The sequence below is a fragment of the Cebus imitator genome, unplaced genomic scaffold (genome assembly GCF_001604975.1).
Source record: "Cebus imitator isolate Cc_AM_T3 unplaced genomic scaffold, Cebus_imitator-1.0 Scaffold397, whole genome shotgun sequence".
NCBI lineage: Eukaryota > Metazoa > Chordata > Mammalia > Primates > Cebidae > Cebus > Cebus imitator.
Window position 1 is genome coordinate 649,117 of NW_016107712.1, and position 18,837 is coordinate 667,953.

General features: G+C 37.1%; 2 protein-coding genes across 4 annotated transcripts in view; one reads left to right on the forward strand and one right to left on the reverse strand.

Annotated features, from left to right (window-relative positions):
- The window catches only part of NFKB1 (nuclear factor kappa B subunit 1), a 124,389-nt gene that overhangs the window by 73,070 nt on the left and 32,482 nt on the right, over nucleotides 1–18,837 (reverse strand). For all 3 annotated transcript variants that reach the window (XM_017508660.2, XM_017508662.2, XM_037731406.1), the window contains exon 5: nucleotides 16,952–17,050. In XM_017508660.2, coding sequence (XP_017364149.1) covers nucleotides 16,952–17,050 — 99 coding nt within the window. The remainder of the gene's footprint in view (nucleotides 1–16,951; nucleotides 17,051–18,837) is intronic.
- Nucleotides 10,849–13,104, forward strand: LOC119468224 (replication protein A 14 kDa subunit-like). The gene has a single exon (XM_037731407.1). It carries the CDS (start codon nucleotides 12,665–12,667, stop codon nucleotides 13,028–13,030), a length of 366 nt encoding a protein of 121 aa, XP_037587335.1. The 5' UTR covers nucleotides 10,849–12,664; the 3' UTR covers nucleotides 13,031–13,104.

Here is an 18,837-nt window from a genome sequence, read left to right on the forward strand (position 1 = left end):
GGGGAGGAAGGCAGCAAATCACACTGCTACATGTGTACCTATGCAACAATCTTGCATATTCTTCACATGTACCCCAAAACCTAAAATGCAATAAATAAATAAATGGGGAAAAAATAAACTGTAAACAAATAAAAAGAAAAAAAATATTTAACTCTACAGTCCAATGTAAACATAAATCATAGAGGGAAAATCTAATCCAAGTAACTTTTGAACACATTACTCTGACTGAATGCCCTCTGCCAAATATATTTGAATGCCCTCAAATATTTCTATATGTTGCATATATAGAATATTCAAAATATGTTTGACTATATTTGGTCAAAAGAACTATGAAGAAATTTTGAACCAAAATTTGTAGTAAATTTGTAGCTATTGGGATAACAGTTTTAAAACTATTCTATTTCTCTACAAATGTGTGTGTGTATTATCAGACTGAGCAAAATGAGTAAGTATGCTGCTATCATTGATATGAACGTTTTCAGTTACTGGAGAAATACGGGACATGAGATACACATCTCATATCTCAAATACAAATACAAATATGGGATGAGGGGAGGGAAAGAAGCAGCCTGCAGTGTTGGATTGGAATTAGAGGTATGAATTAAAGTATGAACTCAAGATTTTTTAAAATAATCAATTTTGTAGCTCTGCCTTATGAAAGAGTCTGGAAAAACTTCTCCTGCTAAAGGGAACTAGGACTACTTATAGAGATAGATGATGCCTGTATTGGGGTAGTGAAGGTATAGCGTGAACCTAGAATATCTTACAATTTCAGCAATAAGGAAGTGTTAGAAAAAAAAGGTGGGGACATATCAAAAAGATAGAGGAGCTAGCATAAAAGACTCCCACTGGCCAAGACTAGGACAAATTGAGAATCAAAATGAATAATGAGAGGAATGGCTTATAGCGCACTGAACAAAAGAATCCACGAGTGCATACTGATGCTATTTTTTTAAGAAGCATGAAGAAAAGCTCTTTTAAGAAACCCTAAAAAGTGTCATGAAGGATAGAAACAGAAAATCACAAATTTATAATAATCAATTATGGATAATTGATTTAGAAAATAATCATTCATGGATGTTAAAATCCACTGGAAGAAAGATGCTGAGGATAGTAGCTTGTACCATGGTGGCAGCATTGGAGGTGGTGAAAACTAATTAGCTTTAAAAAAAAATGTGAGGGCATAGCCAATAAGACTACCCGATGGATTACATGTGGGGTTTGAGAAGAAGAGAGGATTCACAGAAAACTCCAAGCCTTTGGACCTGAACAACGGGAAGGATGAAGCAGCCACATTTTGAGAAGGGGAAACTACGAGGCAGAGCAGATTGGTGGGGAAGATTTGAAATTCAGATGTGAATATGTTAAGTCTATCAGACATCTAAGTGGTAATGTCAAACAGCTAAGCCTGGAGGCCAGATTTCAAAGTACAAAGTCTAGGCTGGAGAAACACCCCTCCCCACCATATATACATGTATGCATATACATATATTTAATAGAACAACTACGTATATATAAAACTCAACACTAGAGACTTAATAGTGTTAAGTTTTATATATATAAATTGAAAAAATATGTTAATAGAATATATATAATGTAAAATATAAGCTTTATACACACATAAAACTTACACATATGTAAATTAAATATTATATATAAAGACATATAGGCCTGGTGCGGTGGCTCACACCTGTAATCCCAGCACTTTGGGAGGCCAAGGCAGGTGGATCATGAGGTCAGGAGTTCAAGGCCAACCTGGCCTAGATGTTGAAACCCCGTCCATAATAAAAATACAAAAATTAGCCAGGCACAATGGCAAGCACCTGTAATCCCAGCTACTCAAGAGGCTGAGGCAGGAGAATTGCTTGAATCCAGTGAGCCAAGATTGCACCATGGTACTCCAGCCTGGGTGACAGAGTGAGACTCTGTCTCAAAACTAAAAAAAAAAAAGATATATATTAATAGAATGATAATATTATACGTATATAAAACACCACGAGAGGGAGGAAATGGAGAAAGAGAAGCCATTCTTGGTCAAGTTACTCATGAAGCCTCAGTTCCTAAGCTAAAAATTGGGATAAAACTCTCTTTCTTACAAAGCTATATAAGGATAACACTTAATAATGGATACATAGTAAGAACTCAATAAATGACACATGAGAATAACATAGCATTTTTCTTTTTATTTCTACACTAATTGAGTATTTCTGTGATTGACTGAGGCAACAATTGAATGCCCAACGAATGAAAAGGAATTTGGTTTAATTTAGTAAATTTTTATTGTACACCTACCATCAGAAGAATATATAATGAAGAATTTGACATGGTCCCTGCCCTCAAGACATAAAGTCTAGAGAGATGGGGAGACAGGCATGTAAGTGGATAACTGAAACAACATATTAGGTATAGTAACAGAGACAGCAAGGAGAGCATGGGTTAGTAAGGAGGGATACTGAGTTTCCCCAACGCAGTCAGGTGAATGCGGGCCAGTGAAGGCAGACTTTGGGGAAAAGTGGTTACGCTGAAAAATATGTCTTATTAAAAATTTCATATTTCTTGCAAAAAATACATAAGAAATAAATGATATGACAAAGAGCTAAAACAAAGTTTGGATAAAGACCCCACAATTCATAAGAAATATTGAACGTTTATAAGAAAAAACCTTCATAGACATTAAAGGCAACTCAATGACAGAATACTCTCTAAAAATCTAAACACCTCAGCCTAGGGAGAAATCTGGATCGAACAGGATTATCAAGGCAGGTCTTTTGAGTTTGTCTTTGACAGAAGAGAGGAAATAGATTCAAGGGCTAGAGAAGAGAGTATGCACAAATGCAGCAGTGAGAAGCCACATGTGAGCAATGAAATATGCTATGCAGTCCTTACACAGAATGAGGTGGATACTCAGACCTGACAGAGCACTTGCTATGTGCCAGGCACTACTCTACATATACGAATTCACTCAGCCTTCCCTACACCAGTCCGAGGTAGGTGCTGTGTTAGCCCAATTTGACAGAGGCACAGAGAGGTGAACCAACTAGCCCAAGGTTACACGGCTAATAAGGGGCAGAGCAGGATTTGAACCCAGGGTGGTGCTTTAGCGTCTGCTATTAATCACTTTACTATCTCACTTCCCTAGAGGTTTATGAACTGCTGAAGAATGCCCCAAATTCATTAAGTTAAAAACTCAAGAAAGAGTATTCAAAAAATTAATAGGATGTGTGTATAAATACATATGCTTATAGCTTGTGTTTTATACACATTTGGGTGTATAAATATGTATATGCTTACAGGCATGAACACACATAACTAAGCTTATATACATGTAATATTTCTAGATACCTATCTGAAAAACATAACAGTGCTTCTCTCTGGGGAGGAGAGGGATCTTGGATAGAAGGAAAATCTACGTTGTACTTTGTATACCTTTGTATTACTTGAATTTTTATTAAATGTATGTGATACTTTTAAATACATAAAAACTTAGTTCTTACTTTATGATTATTATTATTGAGACAGGGTCTCACTGTATCACCCAGGCTGGAGTATAGTGGTGCGATCACACCACACTGCAGCCTAGAACTCCTGGGATCAAGTGATCCTCCCATCTCAGCCTCCCCTGTAGCTGATATTGTAGGCACATGCCATCATGCCTAAGTTTTTTATTCTTTTAGAGACAGGGTCTTACAACATTGTCTAGGCTGGTCTCTAACTCTTGCCCTCAGGTGATCCTCATCCTCCAGAGTCACTGGGATTACAGGTACCAGCAACCTCACAGCTCTAGTTCTTACCCTTTAAAATGTAAAAGTTACACATTGGGAATGGCACAGACTAGACATTCTCTAAAGAGGAAGTACACAAGATCACACCATTTCAAGTAATAAAAGAGATTAGGCAGTCTCTTATGCTGATCCCGGGAGGGAAAAATTAATTAATGTTTACCATTTTTGCTCCCCCTTTACATGTTACCAGTATACAGATCTTTTGCTTGGGGATCCACAACCCCATTTCAGCTCACATGCTTGTGGTTCAGTTAATGCCAATTAGCATGGGAATGCTAGGTGTGCAGCTTGGGAATGACTGTAAACATGATCACTTCATCCTATATTCCCTGTCCCCAGTGTTATCTTCAGGGGTGGGCTGTGAAACAACTTGGACCAATTAGGGCTAGAAGCCTCCAACATGAGACCTCTTACATCTCTCTTTCAGGCTCTAGGAAAGCCAACTCTCTGTTGCAGGGCTTGGTGCCCTAACACAGCCTGGAATGGGAAATCGGGGCTGGAAATGGAAGCCTACAGTGGCGTGTGAAGCTAGCTAGCTCAACCCTTGGAAGTTTCCATTTTTTAAAATCTCCGTTTTTGCTCTGGTAGTTTTAGTTGGTTTTTCCTCTCATTTGCAATGGATTCCAATGGATAGAGAAACTGAAGCAGAAAAGCTCACTTTAATCAGAAAAGTTTGGTGATATGCCGAAGATCTAAATTATAGTGTCTGAGCTGGGAATAGGATATGGGTCTCCTGACTCCTAGTCAGGTGAAGATGGGGAGGAAAAGGAAAAGAAGGCTGGTGCAAAGGGGAGAACAAGCTGGAGCAGTAGTTGAAGGGAAGCCTGAAGGCTGGCTGAAGACTTCTGCTGTTGCCAGTAATAACCTACTATCTATATATCATGCTATCTGTTCCTTCTTTGCCTGTATCATGATAGTACCAGTGCTTCTTTTGGGAAGATGATTCTAGAGGATTTCTGCATGGTTACCATTCATTCATTATACAAATAATTAGTAGTCACCTACTATATAGTAGATACTATGCCAGGTGTTAGATATACAGCAGTAAACAAAACAGGCAAAAATCCCTTCCCTCATGTAATTAACAGTCATATTACAGGCATTTTTAAATGATTTTTAAATTAAAAATATAAACTTGTCCCAAATGGACACTTAGTACTATAGATGTGTCAGAGACTATGCTAGGTGTTTTTCTGTCAATTACTTTATTTATCCCTACACTATTCCTACAAGGTAGGTATTTTTATTTTCATCTTATAAATAAGGAAAATAAAGTTTGAAGAGCTTGAACAACTTGAAGATCACACCATATGTAAGTTGCACAGTCTGCAGTAAAATCTAGCTTTTGCTTTCAAGTATAGTGCTTTGCCCATTAAAACACAGCTCTATTTAGCTACTATGTGATAGATGTCTCTATTGTAGCAACTTAATGGGTTTAGTCAGATTCTGCAAAGTCCCTGGTAATTCTCATGTAACACATGAGTAAAGAACCTTATATGAAGCAATTTTTAATCTTCTTTTGATCTATTATGCATTGGGTTAATACCTAAAATGTGATCTCATATGTTTTCTTTATGAAATTTTATAGTGCTATGTTGGAGTTGGCTTGACCAGCTCATTAGAGTTGATTGTTAAATTTTCAGAAGTTTTGCAAGCCAGTTGATTTCAGGTTGGTAGCTTCAAACTGACCATGGTATGTACTCATCACACTAGAGAAATTGGCAAATGCTACAAAATCAGGGTGTTTTGTTTTTCCTCAAGTGCAGTTGGTAAATATTTACTAGCATATCTATCATCTACTCAATGGAGAACTATAATAGGAAGATCTCTATCCTAAATAAGTTGTTCAAAACACTGGCAAACTTCTCCAACTTGAAAGATTTTCTACCACTCCCTAAATAAATAAAAATGAACACCTGGATACATGTGATATCTTTCTGAGTGTCTCATCAGGCTGAAAGGGGCATCATCCTATACTCTCAGGGCTACTGGCTTATAAGCTCAATGCCACAATATGTTTGTTGTGGGCTGAATGGTGTTCCCTAAGAATTCATGTCCACCAAGAGCCTCAAAGTATTATATTATCAGGAAATGGGGTCACTGCAATTATAATTGGTTAAGATGAGGTCACTTTGGGTTATGGATGCCCTAAACACAGTGACTGGTCTCTTTCTAAGAGAAAGGAGGAGATTTGGATATAGAGACACAGAGAGAAGACAGCACTCATGTGAAGACAGAGACAGAAACTGGAATGATGCAACTATAAGTCAAAGACTGCCATAAATTGTCAGCAGCCGTAAGAAGCTAGAAACAGGCAAGGAAGGATTCTTGCCTAGAGGCTTCAAAGGGGGCATGGCCCTGCAAAGAGCATGATATTGGACTTCTAGCATCCAGAACTGTGAAAGAATAAATTTCTGTTGCTTTAAACTATCTTGTTTGTGGTAACTTGTTATGGCAGCTGGCAGTGAATGCCTGTAATTTTATGCTGCCTTTGCATCCATTTTGAATATAAGCTGGACATTCTCATGCCAAAAGCAGGGCTCAGTGACCCTCAACACAGTTGCTAGTTTTACACCTCCTCCCAGTTCTTCTATGTGGCCGATCTAGGTATCTGCATCATACAATGGCCACCTGGTGATCGCCTCCCCATGGGCCAGCTACATAAAACTTATCTGACTTCACTGATGCTCACATCTTGCATGGGCTGTGCAGATATGCCACAGTGATTTCTTAGTCACAGTGTGACCTCCTGGAACTCATACCTGCTTGCTTGAAATCCACCTATTAAAACTCCCTGTGGGAAACCTGTTCCTGTTTGGATAATGTCCTGGACCCAGTAAAGACAATGGCCCATGAGTTCCTTTCTCTCTCTTTCTCCACATGCTCCCTGACCTTGGTGTGTGGCCTCCTGGCATGCTGTGTGCTTCCCAGGACCAGTAAGTTATAAAATCTTTATTTCCATATTGTATTTCTCCTACTCAAGGGGTGCTCTCTATCATAAGTATCCTAAATTAAAACATAGCCCTAGGAAACTAATACAACTAAGGAGGCTAACAAGAATTTAATAAATTCCTTTCTGGTTTCTTACCTATGAGATTTTCATAAGAAATCATGTGTTGCATCTAAAAGAAAACTGTTGACACAGCATCTGATCTCTTATCTCAATAACCCCATATAGAAGAATATATATATATATAAATATACAGTGGAAGCAATACTGATTAGAGAGACTGTACTAAAAATGAATTAATAGACTGGTGAAGATTTTGTGTAGCTCCATCAATCTGTAAATGAACCAGCAAAGCTGCCACTCAATATCTGTAGTAGTGTGTTTGGTTACATAAAAATAAAACCAACTATCATTTTTAAGTGCTAACTGTGTGCCATGTACTGAATAACTTGCTTTACATATATATCCTATGAAGTAGGCATTATTTTTTCAATTTTATAGATGAAAAAGCTGATGCTTAATGAAGTTAAGTAATAATGTGAGAGGCAAAACTAGGAATCAACATCACGTTCAGCCCCGAACCAAATGCCTTTAGGGCCAACACTTTAAAACCTAAAAGTGTGGTCCACAACCACCTAAACCTCACCCCAGACCTAGAACCTGTAAATGTGGAACCAGAAATCTGCAGTTGTAATACCTCTTTCTAGGACTTCAACTTGACACCTCTTAAGCCTTCTCTTGTACCCGCCAGCTCACCCTTTCTTTCAAATTATCCATGTTAACTATGTTGAATCATTTTAATTAAGTATTTCACATTTAATTTTAAAAATTCTACTTGGTTTTATTTTCATTCTGCCTGGTCTGTTTTCTATTCCAAGCTTATTTTGTACTTATATATCAAACAATTGGTAATTCAATTATCTGAAGATTCTGGGAATTTAATTCTGCTTTTCATTTTTCTGTCAATGCTTAAAACAGAGTGGCTTATTTACATACACATTTTCTAATTTTTTTTTTTAATCAGGAACTCGTGATTCTTTGAGCTACATACATTTTCATGTGCTTCTGCAAGGCTCTGAGGGTATCACCAATGTGGAACCACTTCATTTCTAGACTTGGGGTTTCTTACTCAATTCAGGGAGCATAAACTTAACTCTGTATCTGTAAGAACTGGGCCTGTAGTTACTGATTTTCGAGAAAGGCATTTTATCTTCTGATTCCCTTACGCTGAGACAAGCAACTTCCTCAACACCTCTGTGTGAGGATCACCCATCAACAGAAACTATAGCCCTGAGAGAGTCCTAACTTAAGTGGGGGATTGCAGTTTCAATTCCTCAGATTGGAAAGGTCCAAGGTCTTATCTTTTGTCTCTAGGAAGCTGTTAAAAGCCAAGTTTCTCAATTAATCTAGGTCAGCAAATATTTCCAGGGTAGCTGTGGCCCCAAAATCCATCCATATCCTGTTGTTTTCCCAAATTTTTCTTTTGTTTTATGGCTCCTGCGTACTTTTCATACTTTCTAATAAACTCAACTATGCATTAAAGACAATGTTATATTTTTGTTCTAGCGTTTCCAAGTGTAGAGTAGTAGCAGAATTATCTACTCTACCAGGCTTTGGAAATGGAATAAAATTGACATTTTAAATACATTTTGAAGGAGATTTTTATGCATAGTAAGGTTTGAGAGCCACAATGCACTGCCTCCCATAGATCTCCTGAGAAAATCTGTTTATATAGTGCTATGTCTTCATTATCTCCACTAAAACATGGTGGAAACTGTAATTAGGTAAGATAGCTTCACATATTTTTTTTTTTCCATCAGTCCAGCGTCCTGCTACTCAAGGTGGAGTCAAGTGTTAACTAATCTACTTTAAGTCATGGATAGACAAATAAAGCTAAAGATTCATCTATATGCTTCCACCTAGGGCTTTATAAAAAGAAGCTAATATTTGTAATCAATACAAATATGAATAATTTGAAATCCTGCTTTTTTTCTTTGAAAAAAATTTTTTATAGAGACAGGGTCTCACTATGTTGCCCAGGCTGGCATCAAAATCCTGAGCTCAAGCAATCCTCCTGCCAAAGTGCTGGGATTATAGGCAGGAGCCACTGTGACTGGCCGAGGTTTTTTTCTTAATATTATGTTGAAAGCAGTTTTCCATCTTTTGCAGTGTACTCTTAATTATCTTTTTAAAACACAGTGGCATAATATTCTATTCCATGGTTATACATTGAATACCTATTATCTGTTGTAATATGTTGCCATTATATAATGACGTGTTCTTAGAAACCATCATAGAATTATTACAGAATCCAAGATTGGCTAGATGATGTACTGTGATTTAGCAAGTGTGCAGTGGGTCCCATACGTCTCTGTGGTTAGAACATTTTTGGACAATTCTGAAGCCCACCCATGATTGTGAACCACAGATTTAAAAGATTGTTACAAAGTAGAGACAGATCTTTAATATTATGATAATGAATGGCATTCCATGATGATTAAGAGTGCAGGCCTTTAAACCATATGGCATGAACTGAAATCTTGGGCTCCATCTCTAAAAGGGTGTGAGACTCAGGCTAAGCTTCTTAATTTCTCTAGTTTTCAAATTCCTCATTTATAAAATGAGGATCACAGAACCTGCATCAGTGGATTATTGTGATGATTAAATGAGATGATGTAAGTATGCACAGCAAGATATTCTTATAATCATTCTGTTGGGTGGAAGGGGACCTAAGGGCAAAAAGCATTGTCTGTGAAAGTCTGCATGTACTTTCTAGCCCATGTTCATGGGACCCCAGGGAGGTAAAGGTAGGCTGGAGACTTTTTATTTGGAATCCACCTGGAGGGTGGGGAGAAAAGATTTAGACTGTAGGGTAGCCTCCGGCTTCACCTCTGGACCTGAAGATGGGTTGAAAAACAACTTGTCTGTGGAGGAGGCAGTCGAACACATGTGGGGACCTTGGTGTTTCTGTGTGTTCCCCTTACCTTATCCAGGCGAATTGCCAGTATGTGAGTTTGTGAGGCCAAGACTCCAGAATGGAATAGCGAGAGTCACCCCACTACACAATCTTCAGACTGAGACCACTGGTTTAGAAGAAGCCATCAGAGATTTGTTTTGGATTGAACAGTGGTCCCAGAAATAATCATGTGTTAGGGAAGAGTGGAGGGCAGGAAAATGAGAATGGCCAACAGAGGAAGGTCACCAAGCCAGAACTGACAAAACAAAATGTAAAATTCAGACAATTCTTAAATTCAAGAAGCATAGAGATCTCCTCATAATTTCTAAGAGTTAACCTTCCCAGTTATTATCTGTGCTAGAAGTTTCCTCTAATGAGTAGCTTTCTCCACTTTATAGTGGTAACTTTGAACACATACAGTGGATTTAGAGGTCTACGATTTTACAAAGTAATATTTTAGGACAAAATATACTACTTCCGAACTAGTTGCAACAAAAATTACCTGAAAGTCTAGATTGTGGTTACATATGGGAGGGAGTTTTGTCTGCTTGTCTAGAGCAGTACCTGACACAGTGCTCAATCAATATTTGTTCGATGTATTGCCTTCTCTCTTTTGGCTTCTATCACCAATGGTGAGCTTCATGCTTAATCTGCAAATGTATGGAAGAGGAGGAAAGAAAATGCAGTAGAGCCTATTCAACCCTTTTGACCATCAATACAGTTTCACCTTTTTTCCACCTACTGGAAAACTGAAGGGAGGCTTTCTCTATGTGTTGTGCAACATAAAACATTTCACATCATTTAAAATTGATTAAAAATGCAAGAATAAAAAGAAAACTGAAAAGACATTATACAGATCATTTTAAAAGATAGCTGCTATCAAAAGGCTAAAGTGATATAAGCTATAGCGTGATTCTTAACCATGTTTAAGTCTTTCCCTTTGAAAATCTGATAAAAAGTTACACTCATCTCCCAAGAAAAAATTCAGGTACATACATGTATAAGTCTGTATATAAATTCAGGAGTCTAAAAATCCTCTGAAACTACCAACAGGGATCCATAGACCCCAGGTTACAAAGCCCTTCCATTCAATAAGCAGTTTTTCTCGTGAAAAGCACAAGGTATATTGTACATAGGGGACATAGTTATTTTCCCTAATTAACATATGTGTGCAGTGAATAGTTTAGGGGTCCAATGGAAATCCTAATAAATAATATGAACTGGGTTCTATATGCACACCCAGCTGATTATTGGTGATTTTCTCCCCTGTTGTTTTAAGTAATTGAGTCAGATTAAATTATTTAAAATTAGTACTCCAACTAGATTCTTAGAATGGCAAACCTCCTAAATCAGACAAGTCTATACAAAGGAAAGGGAGATTATGCAAGGATATGTGATATCCTCAAATGCCACAGTAGATCGGATAGTCTTTATTTGAACCCGACAGAAATTTAACATTTAGGATTTTTAAGGAAAGGTACAAAGAGTGAAGACTTTTTTTTTTTTTTTTAACCAGTAGTATAAGGGGACAACAAAAAGCTGTTGTTGACCTAAACATTTCAATACATGTCTTCCACTCAACATAAAATGCTCAAGAAAGACAACATATGTGAGAACCATCTTTCAGAAAATGTTTGATTAAAAATAGTTACACTTCTATCAGCTGTGTTTCAAGTCCCTTGCATTTGATGTTTATAACTAAAGAGAAACTAAGAATACTAACTGGTAAGCTATTTGTATTTTACAATCAAAGTCATTCTTGTCAATTTATGTTTTTTTGCAGAGTGGACCACACAGGAGGATGTGTCACATTAGTTGAGGATGTGAGGGGGTGCTTTCTGGTCATTCTAGAGGAAAATTGGTGAGAGTTTCTGAAGTCCCATGAGGCTACGCCTCTTGTCACCTACCTCTGTGAAACAGAAGGCAGTTTGATTTTTAAAACTTCATGCGCAGCTTTCGGGAAAAAGAGGGAAGTGAGCCTTCTCTGGCACTCCTTGCTGAGTCAAAAACAGGCAGGGACAAGCTTGGCCTAGAGGAAGGTTCCTGTGCTTTTCTGCCAGCCTCTCCCACTAGGCGCTCCATGATGAAATTAGAATGGAAAAAACTTTAAAGGGAAATTTTATAGGCAGTATAGTAGATTATAAAATGTTTAATGACAGGAAACTTTTCTTATGAAAGGACAAGACATAAGAGTTAGTCTGCATACTTACTTTCCCTAGATTTTTCTCTGAATATATATATATATATATTTTGCTATAAGAGTCAGTATAAACTCTACACTGTGAATAAATATATTTTTTATTTAGACAGCAAAGAGGAATCAATAGTATCAAAGTGAGCACCAGTTATTCTTCAATGGAGTGCAGTTTTAACCCACGTTTACCCTGAAAAGGAGCCATTGTATACAATGGCAAATTTGGGTTGAAGTTAGTAAAAATTAATTTTCTTGAAAATGCCAGTATTTATAGATGCATTCTTACGTAGTAAAAATATAAAAACATCTTGGGGAATGAAAGTTCAGAGTAGCAGTTTACCCAAGGAGAAGGAAGGAGGACAAAGTGGTGGATAGCTGTAACTCTTTTATTTGAGAGAGGAGAGAGAACTATCAAAAGCAAATATGGTAAGATGCTAGTATCTACTAAATTTAGGTTGAAGTACATGGTTTCTGTTACATCAATTTTTAAACTATATGCTTGAAATAATTTATAATTTAAAAAAAAAATGAAGATTTGCACAGCAAGACAGGAAGCTAAATGGAAATTTTCTTCTTCGCTATGTGAAAGAAACAGGCAGCGATGGTTCAGTAGCCTGAGTTCTAGAAATAATCTCAACATGGTAAGAGGGTATGTAAGCCAAGACTACACCTATACGAAACAGGGTTTATGCATGGGCCACATTTCCAGTAGAAAATGCAGGATTTGACAATTTCAGTCTTTCTTGGGTTTCCCGCCCGCCGCAGTCTTGGACCATATAATCATGGTGGATATGATGGAGCTGCCCAGGGCGCGCATCAACGCCAGCATGCTAATTCAGTTCATTGACAAGCCTGTCTGCTTCGTAGGGAAGGTGGAAAAGATTCATCCCTCCGGAAAAATGTTTATTCTTTCAGATGGAGAAGGAAAAAATGGAACCATCGAGTTGATGGAACCTCTTGATGAAGAAATATCTGGAATTATGGAAGTGGTTGGGAAAGTAACCGCTAAGGCGACCATCATGTGTTCATCTTATGTCCAGTTGAAAGAAGATAACCATCCTTTTGATCTTGGACTTTACAATGAAGCTGTGAAAATTATCCATGAGTTCCCTCAGTTTTATCCTTTAGGGATTGTGCAACATGACTGATCCTGATGGATTTTCATATGATTGCAAATGAGCGATATTAAAGACTATTAAAGGAGGAAAAAAAAAAAAGAAAATGCAGGATTTGAGCAGACTTCTAGAGTTGGTTTTAAAATTTAATGTGAGGCATCAAATTTAGACAATCAGTAAGAGAGTAACCCATACAGGTTATATTTTTACATGTTCTATAAAGTATAGTTTGGTGTCTACAACCTGGAAACCACAGCCAGCCCCTAAAGCTTTCAAGTTGGCCTCTGACTCTTTCCTGCCAACTCCATATGACCGAGTTTACACCGAACTACCAGCGTTTCCAGGTTCCTCTGCAGGCACCGTAGAGTGATGGTGCTCTCACAAAGGCATGACAGTAAGACAGGGCGTGAGGCTGGAGGGAGAGAGGCTGTAGCTCAGGAAAAGCGGAGCCCATAGCATTTTGCTTTTAGTTAATGCATGTATTTGTTAGTATTGTTGCTTTAAGCCTGAACAAATGCACTTAATGAATATGTGGCAAATGTAAGGCTCAGAAGTATCATTTCTTCCCTGTAAATGTAAATGCCCTCCCTCTGAAGTTCCTGTGGGAATGGATTCTGGATTCTGGGGCTGAGTGTGGGGCACCCTCCATGAGGCTTTTGCCCACCTGAAAGCACCATTCCATAGATCCTCCCGTTGTTCACACACAGTGGACCTAACTCTCCACTTTCACTTTCTCTTCTATAATTGTTTTTAACAGACAGTCAGTAGAACTCCCACATTAGCTTTTAGGTGTGAAGTTATCGTAGAATATAAAATGTTGAAGATACATATTTTCTCTTTTCTATCTTTCTGCTTCGCATCCAGGTACACCAACTCTGATCTTCTAAGATAAATTACACAGACACCATGATCATCATCTTGAAAATAAGAAATACCTACTAATAATCAAGAAAAGCACATGTTTATAAAATAATATACTTGGACAATTCTATGTAATCTATGAGAGACAACTTTATAGTAGAAAAGGACACAAACGGGTAAGGTTAAGGGTGATTCCTTGTTGCATCCACATCAGTGGTTCTCAAACACGGGGGATTCTCCGCCCCCGGGGACATTTGTCAATGTGGAGACTTTTTGGATGTCACAATTATAGGGATCCTATTAGCATCTAGTAAGTTAAGGCCAGGGATGCTGCTAAATATTCTATAATATGTAAGTCTGCTTCCCATAACACAGAATTTTCAAGCCTCAAATGTCACTAATGCCAAGTTTGGGAATCTCTAGATGTAATCCATCCAACTGTTTCCCTTACAGTCTCTGGCAGAGCAGGAGCTTCGTAAAGTACCACAGAAAAGACACATACAATTGTAAATATCTTCCTGATAAGAAAGATGCATGGAGAACAATTTTTTCCTCAGCTTAAATATTAGAGGGAAATGTGATTCAAAATTTTTTGCAAACTTAAAGGTCATCCTGAGCAGAAACAACAAAGGGATATTTGGAGAAGAGCTCTGGAAAAAAAAAAAAACTGGCTATTGTCTCTTTCTTATTGCTTTCTTTAACTGTTAGGACCAGCAGAACCGTTTCCATTTTCAGTTAACAATAACAAGCTAAGGGAACAATGACAGCTTGTACAGGCAGATTCTCTAACCTCTAAGTTCCTCCTCTTCTTACAAGTTGATTAAATGCTTAATAAATGGATACTAAATTAGTGAATAGAAAATATATAATATGGTGAAATAATGTGGCTGTAGGTGAACCTGCTTTATTAGTCATTTACATATCTATATTTCCCAGTAAGTACTAAACTCTTTGATATAGCAACTCATTCTACAAGAACATCTAATACCTCTTAAGTTGTTTCATTTGTAAATTATTTTGTGACTGAGGCAACAATATGTTCTTGAGTAGATGATTACCTCTACATGAGAAAGATGAATGAAGACTGGGAGTAAACAGATGTATAAAGTTTTTTCTTAGCCAATAAATTTATAAGAAAGTTAATGCCATGCATTTGTTAGCAAATTGTTACTTAGTCACAAAATACTGAAGCAATCTAAGTAAACAGTTCATGAAAATACCATAATTTATATTTTTTGTGCCAAGCCAGTCAGAAAAAACTCCCAGTTTTTCACTTAAATTCTTTAGTCATTATAGTCAGTGTCAATGCTGATAACGTCTGTCTTTCAATCTCCTTCTCACAAATATACACATACATAAACACACAATATTTATACATATGACACACAGACACATGTGTTAAAAAGGTAAATTCTGGGCCTGGCTCCCCAATACCTGAGTACCCACTGACCCCTGAGCCTCTATCTCCCTTGTTTTCAAGAGTTATCATTCACCATGCCCTTTTACAACATTGTCCTCCCATAATTTGTTCCTTATCTTCCTGCTCCCGGCACCCCAAATGCACACATTCTAGCTGAGAGGTTCACTGGCCTGCTGTAGGATGCAGAGCCACTTGTCTTGTGAGAAAGGCCAGTTATAATTCCTCTCTCTGAGTCTGTTTGGGTTCACAGGCATTACACCTTTGACCTTGTGGGATTTTTATGAAATTAAAAGAGATAATGTTATGTTAAGCACTTGGCAAGTCTTTGGTGTTTAATAAGTGCAAATTAGTTCTTTATTGCTGCTCCTCATTCCTCATCAAGGTTCTAAAGGACTTGAGGCCATAAGTCCACGGTCTGCTTCTTTGGACTAAAGCCATCATATTTATCTACCTAATCACCCTTAATAGAAAAAACATCTTTCATTCCACAATTGGAGCTAAGTGACTTAAAATGCAAATATGACAGGTAGGATCCATACTAAATAATATGGGTTAGGTTCACTTGAAAGGTAAAGACTGACATCATGGTATTTTGTCTTTTATTTGGGAATAAGAATAAGAAATGTGACAGGCCTGGGCCTAGAGGTCGGATAAGAGGAAAAGGAAGAAACAAAATGCAAGGCTGGCAAAACCAAAGACAGATTTCTTTACATCACACCTTTGCTGAAGTCCTGCTACTTACAGAAACAAACCAACAGAGACTGAGTCCAAAAGTATGTTACATCCCAAGGGGCACAGACACACATAGCGAGAACTGTTTTGTTCAAGCCTTGAATTACTGACCAAATAATAACTTTTATAAAAGACTAAATTATAATTGTTGACTGGGTTTATCTGCAAAATGATTCAGTTTATTATCAGTCAATCTAGGAAACATAGTACCATATTATGAAATTAAAAGTCTCATATTAACTTAGAGAAAAATATTCTCAAATCAACAAATAAACAAAAAGCCTGAATATGGTTTGACCAAGCATACCACTAGCATGTCAGTAGCAGTTCATTCTAAGAGGGCTACACATCTGCTCAGGCCAAGGCCCTGGGGTACTTATAGATTCTCTGTGGAACATGTATACATTTTCTCATTTAATCTCTAAAAGACCTTATGAAGTATATGCTATTAATATTTTTGCATTTTATACATTAGGAGACTGAAGTTTAGAAGTATTGTATAAACCTACTCAAAGCCACACAGCTAATAACAAAGTCTGGATTGGAAATCATAATCTTAAGTAATATACTATATAATCCATATACTCAGACATCTGTTTGGTTTTTCACTAAATCTCCAAAGAGTCAAAATTAACTGTTTCTTTCAAAGATTTACTAAAGTTTTAGGAAGTATGTAATTTTAAAAAACCTTTAAGATGATCAAGAAATAGTAAAAGTTTGTTAACTAATGTTGAAGACATTTCTATTAAATGGAAATGTTAACGAAATTTCTGTCAGTTCTATTGCTAGCAGACAAATTTCTATTTAAAGATTTTAATAATCATGTGAACATTTCAGCTTAGGGGCAAAGGCAACCTGTATTCATTTAAAGCAATTCCTTGGAAATCTTAGGAAATCAAATTTCCAGAGTTCACACAGAAGGAGAGCTACCACACACTTACTTTGACCTGAGGGTAAGACTTCTTGTTCTTTTCGCTAGAGGCACCAGGTAGTCCACCATGGGATGGGCCTTCACATACGTAACGGAAACGAAATCCTCTCTGCAAAGGTGAATGTTAAGCCAATTAAGTTCGAGAAATACTTAATAAAAATTATAGCAACAAAGATACGTACAAAATTTTAAATCTTATGTCTACTAAACAAGAGAAGAAAAACATGAAACTGTGAAAGAGGGCTCTGTAAATGAGAATCACTTTTCCCATAATCTTACTATGAAAAATGGTATTAATTGATATTTGTACACTAAGATGTGGCTAAAAAGCCTGCAGAATGTCTGCTGAAGAGTTTAGGCTTCAGACTCAACATGTCACAGCTTGTTCTAATCAGAGCTTCCTTGTTTTAAATTGCTGCTGCCAAGCTCTGAACTTTACCATATTAATAAAAGTTATGCTTCCTTGACTCTTACTTGAAGAAATTCCTTTATCTACTCTGATTACAGTTGGTTTCAGGAAGGACTACAGAAATGTTTGTTTAAATATATTGCTTCAGCGTTGTAGAACACACCCTATGCTAGACCCTGAATCTGTTGAGCTTTTCAGCAGTTCAGAGGATATTTGTTTTTATGATTATTGATACGGTCAAGCTCAAGATTGAATATTAACCTACCAGAATGATGCCAAAACTAGATAGTTCCCTCAAATACTATCTGACCCAGAAGTGTTATAGATGTAGTTAATCAATGAAGAGTTAGCTGGAAGCCTTCACCATATAAACTACTGTGGGCTGATAAACACCTAAGAAGTGCCATGTTTTTTCATTTGTACAAAAGGGAAAATTATACCAGACCATCTTTAAGGTCTACTCCAGCTCTAACTTTTTATGATTTATAAAGCTAACTTAATTATTCATATTTGTAAACAAAGAATAAAACAAGGATAATTATGCAAATGGACCTCACCATCATATTAAGGGAGGTTTCACTGTATTTCCTGAAAGATTCAATTTTATAACGATATCAATCAATTTGTGGAAGTGTTAGTAGTTTATAACCATACAGTTGCTTAAGCAGATGATTTTTTGTTCAGGTTCACTTTTTGGTGAAAAGAAAATATGTTAAGATATTTTAAGGAACATCCTCACCTTTTGTTTCTATCGTGGGACCAACTCCGCACATACAGCACTAGATCATTTGGCCATCAGCTCCTCATACCCACTAGTTGCTGGTGGGGGCTCGCTATCTTACTCATTAAATTGTGGAACCCTGGCAAGCATGAAGATTTTGACAGCTTTGAGCTCATGAACCAATGTAAAATTTGTGCACTACTTAGACTATACTACATTTCCTTATGCCTAGTAAGGTCTTCCTGTCTCTGAGCAGTCCAGTGCCTTGAACTGGTTTAAATCTCTGGAACTGTCCCTATATTCTCCAAAAACTTCCTGATTTTCAAAGATCAGTCCTAAAACACATTTTACCAGAGAAGTAAGGCCTAAGTAAATTCCCTAGTCTGGGAAAGTTCCTCAATGCTCACATAGGTCTAAAGAGTGTGATCAACTCATCACAGTGAGACCTAAAACAACTCCTTGGGAGATTCTAGATCTAAACACAAGGAAGCCTTTGGAGGTAAAGTTTCAGAGGCAATTCCTTTGTTTTGCTTCTCACGAAATTCAAATTTAAAAATAATTTACAATTTCAGCCCTATGCCTTTTATACGCAAACACTGTTGGCTGTTTAATTAAATGAAATTTCTAAAACCATGAAAAAAACAACACACTTATAATAGCCTCCAGAATTAGCTAACCATAAGGATAGAGATTTACTTGACTGCTAATCAATTTAAACACAACTTGAGATTTTGAACACTATTAGTTAATTAACACTGACTAATAT